The sequence below is a fragment of the Notothenia coriiceps genome, unplaced genomic scaffold (assembly GCF_000735185.1).
Source record: "Notothenia coriiceps isolate Sejong01 unplaced genomic scaffold, NC01 NC01_scaffold00000339, whole genome shotgun sequence".
In the NCBI taxonomy this organism is placed as follows: Eukaryota; Metazoa; Chordata; class Actinopteri; order Perciformes; family Nototheniidae; genus Notothenia; species Notothenia coriiceps.
In genome coordinates this window covers 1,294,030-1,298,236 of record NW_011333040.1, presented here as the reverse complement: position 1 = coordinate 1,298,236, position 4,207 = coordinate 1,294,030, and the positions used below count along the sequence as shown (strand labels likewise).

At 43.3% G+C, this 4,207-nt stretch overlaps 1 protein-coding gene across 1 annotated transcript in view; it reads right to left on the bottom strand.

Annotated features, from left to right (window-relative positions):
* Positions 1–3,897, bottom strand: part of LOC104949910 (C-Jun-amino-terminal kinase-interacting protein 1-like) — a gene marked incomplete at its 5' end in the record, with an annotated part of 12,660 nt that extends 8,763 nt beyond the window's left edge. The window contains 2 exons of the mRNA XM_010776345.1: positions 1,069–2,196; positions 3,768–3,897. Of these exons, the coding sequence (XP_010774647.1) occupies positions 1,069–2,196; positions 3,768–3,897 (1,258 nt within the window). The remainder of the gene's footprint in view (positions 1–1,068; positions 2,197–3,767) is intronic.
* Between the last annotated feature and the right edge of the window lie 310 nt (positions 3,898–4,207).

Here is a 4,207-nt window from a genome sequence, read left to right as displayed (position 1 = left end):
ATTGTGACCTGAATTAGCATAACTTTCATGTTAATTGCATTTACAAACTTTACAAACCCCTGCTATGGTAAACAAAATAAAAATGTTTGAATACTATTCCTCAACCAGATTCACATGTGATTCTACAAGATAACGTTCAATCTAACTCAGTGCAGACAGACAGTCACATCATCTAGAGTTACTGTACATGATGATGTGCGCTCTATGAGAATATTCCAGCTCTTGAATATCTCTGTGGATTTGCTTTATCAGCAACATCCCTTTTAAGCCTTTCCCACCAAACTGCAAATTCAGCGAGACAGCATTCATTCACATTACTCCGTGTGAAATGGAAACGACACAGGATAACAGCCGTCTGTATCTATATTCTCTGTGGTTGTTTGTTTCACACATAACTCTCTTTGGGGGCGGATATTAAAAAGTATGCACATTGGCAAAATGTAAAGACGAGGTGGAGCTATCTGGCAAGTGTACGAAAGAAGGAAATATTGTTGATAAAAGATAATAAAAATACTCTTGATTTAAGAGGCTGTGACATCACATTGGCATTGTAAGTCTACTCTACATACAAACAAGTATCTTAGCTTGATTGTCTTTGCATAATATATGTCTTTTTAGTTGGAGAGTAAAACCAAACATTCCCCTTCTCATCACTTAAGAGTATGCTCTTGAGCCTCCCAAAAGATTTCAAGACATATTATGCTCATATTCTGGGTTATTTTATTTTATGCCTCTACTGTGACTGTAATGTTCAAAAAGGTCTTTATTTTCTCATACTGCCTGTGCTTCTGCTGCAGCACCTCTTTTCACCCTCTGTTTGGGTAGTTGGCCAACTCTGCTGCGATTGGTCAACTGCTTAAAGATGTCCCGCCCCTTAGCCTATCAAGTACAATGTGTTGGAGCGCTTGCCAATAGAAGCGCGAGTGTTACATGGTGAGGTTACTATGTTACGGAATAAAACAAAGGGGCGAAACTCCCTCTGGAGGGAACCTTTGCAGACCCTTTACATGCACAAAAAACTATGTAAAATATTCAAATTTGAAATAAAAAAACTCATGAGTGACTTACTGGAGGAGCGAGAGTGTCCGTTCATGAAGACGTTTAGGAACTTTTTGGAAAATTGTAGGTCAACTTCCGGAGTGGAATCTTCCGACAGACAAGCTGTTGCCTCTCTCCTCACTCCTCCTATCTGAATGCCGTCCTCATCATCCTCATCTTCCTCCTCATATTCCTCCCCGATGGCCGACTCGAAGGGAGAAGAGACGCAGTTGTCATAGACGGTGGCTGTGTCGCTGTCATCACTGTAACCTTGGTAACACTGCCGCAGACTAACCAGTTCTAGCTTAGCGTGCTCATCCACCACCAATGTGTATTTTACCGAGTCATATGAAAGGCCGCTTGCCTCTGAGTTCATGGAAGTCCTTAGTGGGACTTTGCTGCCACCGCCATTCCCTTCCCCTTCCCCTTCCCCCTTCCTCGTCTGTCCGTCCATCATTATCCTGTCCACATCCTCATCCTCCCCACAGTAGCTATCATCGGTGGCATCCACATACTCCACCGATGATCCGGGTCTCAGCATGACCCCGGCCCCCGTTCCTGACCCTTTCCGGCTTAGGTCCAGCGTGAGGGTGGAGCGAGCTGAGGGAGGCGTGATCAGGGCCTCTATGCAAGAAGCATATGAAGGCGGGGGGACATAGACCTCGTCCTCCTCATAGATGGAGGTGTTTGTCCGGTCTGGAAGGGGCTGGTAAGGAGGCGGGCCCTCTGTGTCCGAGCTGATAGACATGCGGCCCTGCTCAGTCTGCTGCGAGAGGAAAGGCCGGTCCTGCGAGTTAGGGGGGTCTAGGGGGTCTGCGGAGCGCTGCACAGGAGTTAGATAGATCTCTTCTGTGGGCTCTAGATGAACATCCGTTTGGTAGCGGATCCTCTCCTTGTGGGGAGCACCTCCATCCACCTTCCCCGCTGGGTATAGAGGAGCTGGAGTGTAGTTCTGCGGTGGGGGTGGCGCAGGGGGCTTCTCCTGAAGCTTGGAGCGAGTGGCAGCCGTTGTAGATGAGCCTTTCGTGTGTCCAGAGGTGTGGTTGTGTCTACAGGGGGCGTCAGTGGACGTCCCGCGGTCTTTGGTCTGCGCTCCCCCGCCCTGACACTTGTCCTCGTCGCTCAGACAACTGTGCTCACGTGGAGGGGTGCGCTCACCTGCAGGAAGAGCAAGCAAAATGCACAAACACGCACGCAGACACACAAGCACACATAAAGACCAGACACACAGACAGTAAATAAACATGATACAGACAGGCAGGCATGACAACAAATGCACATATAGAGAGAGGGAAGCGCAAAAAGGAAGAGAGAAAAGTAGAAATGGTTAGGTAACAGATGTTGGGATTACGCCGTTAAATTCCCATTACTCATCACATTTTAAGTGCGGCCAGGAGAAGGCGATTGGTGTCTTATGTCATAATCCATCAGCAGCAAATCCAGGCTTTATGTTTTCATTGTGGGTAATGCAACAGTGACATCTAAAGCTAAAGGAGAGCAAAAGACAAGTGAGTTCTGTTTCAACAAACTTCAGCAACGGCCCATAAAGGCCAATTTAAAAAATGTTTGCCTTGTCTCTCCTTTTAAGATTTATTTTGTGTTAAAATCATTATCTATGGTGTTTGATACTTACTTATATCAATTACTTGGCAATTAAAATGTAGTATATATATTTTCCGTTGACTCCTTTAAAACATTCTTAAAACCAACCGAGTCTGTTGTACTTGTGAATCAATGGCATTCAATTTCAACTTTGCATTTGAATGGAGGCGGTTGTGTTCATTCAGGTTTTATCACAGCAAGTCTGAGTTTTCTTGTGTGAGTCAAAACAACTTTGAAAATAAAGATACATATAAATAAAGTATGGTGGAAAACATGCACTTGAAGCATCCCTGAATTGGAACAAATAAGCAGCTCGTAGTTATCTTTTGTTTTTTGACTAAAAAATACCATCTCACTTCTCTTCTTTGAAAATATCAGACAATGATTATCTTGATCGAGTTATGTAATCGCTTTGTCGTTGCATTGTTGACGTTCTTAAATATTCAAATTGTTTTCTTCATGTTTTAGTTTGATACCAAACAATAAACTTTTATTCTGAAAGAAGGCCAATGACTTTCTTGCTGGAAAAGTTTTTTTTATTAAGCAACATTGGACAGATCTCTCTAGTGCAGCCACCTTATTGAGTAGACTTATCAAAAGCAGCAATCATCAGCCTCTTAGTTGAATGTCTGAGTCAGCAAAAGTGGCCGCAATGCCACCATTGTTGGCAGTTAGGGTTAGGGTCTAAAAATCTATTCATTTTGATGCAGCAGACATAAAAAGGCAAGTTGACAAGTTCAGTTTTTCACATATTTATTTATTTTTTTCTTATTTTTTAATGATTGAGATAACAAGTAATGTAATTGTTTACTTTTTTCATCAGTGGCGTTGACTGTTGCAGTCTCGCCTCACATGGTGCTCTAAAAAGAGCTGTAGCAATGAGCTAGGACAGCTTCCAGCTATTTAAGCCAGTGCTGGATAACACACAATTGCCTCAGTTAGCAACAGTTAGCTCAGCATAGCTAAAAAACCAGCCAGGCTGAATGAAAGTCCTACTCACATTTAGTTCCTGTGTTAGAAGCTCAAGAATGAATACTATCAACATTCTGGTCTGCACACCTCAGTTACCAGTAAGTCCATGTAATACGATTATTGGTGCAAAGCCTTGTGGAATCAAACAATCTCACCTGTTTTAAGAGGCGAGGACGAGCCTGAAACCTTCTCTTGCCAACTATATTTCTTCCCAAATGAGTTGTTGTTTAATGTATCCTGTGGAAATGCAGAAAAAGAAGAAGAGAATAAAAGGGAAGTCGTGAGAAAGAATTAAAGATAGTACACAGTGGAAAAGAGAGAGGAAGGGAGAAATGTGTTCACGGAGTTCTGGATCCAGACACTCAATGTACACAACTTTTTGTCTGACGCTCTCTCTTCCTCCCCTACCAAACGCGCGCATACACACACAACGGCTCACACATACAACGGCACACAAAGCTTTTATTCTGTTGAATGAGCAGGGAGTCTTTTGTCTGTGCTCCGTGAGGTGCATTTAAAGGGAACTAGACCTTTTTCCCAAAGCTACTGGGAACACACGACACAGACATATACTGGGAATCTCTTTTAGACTGAT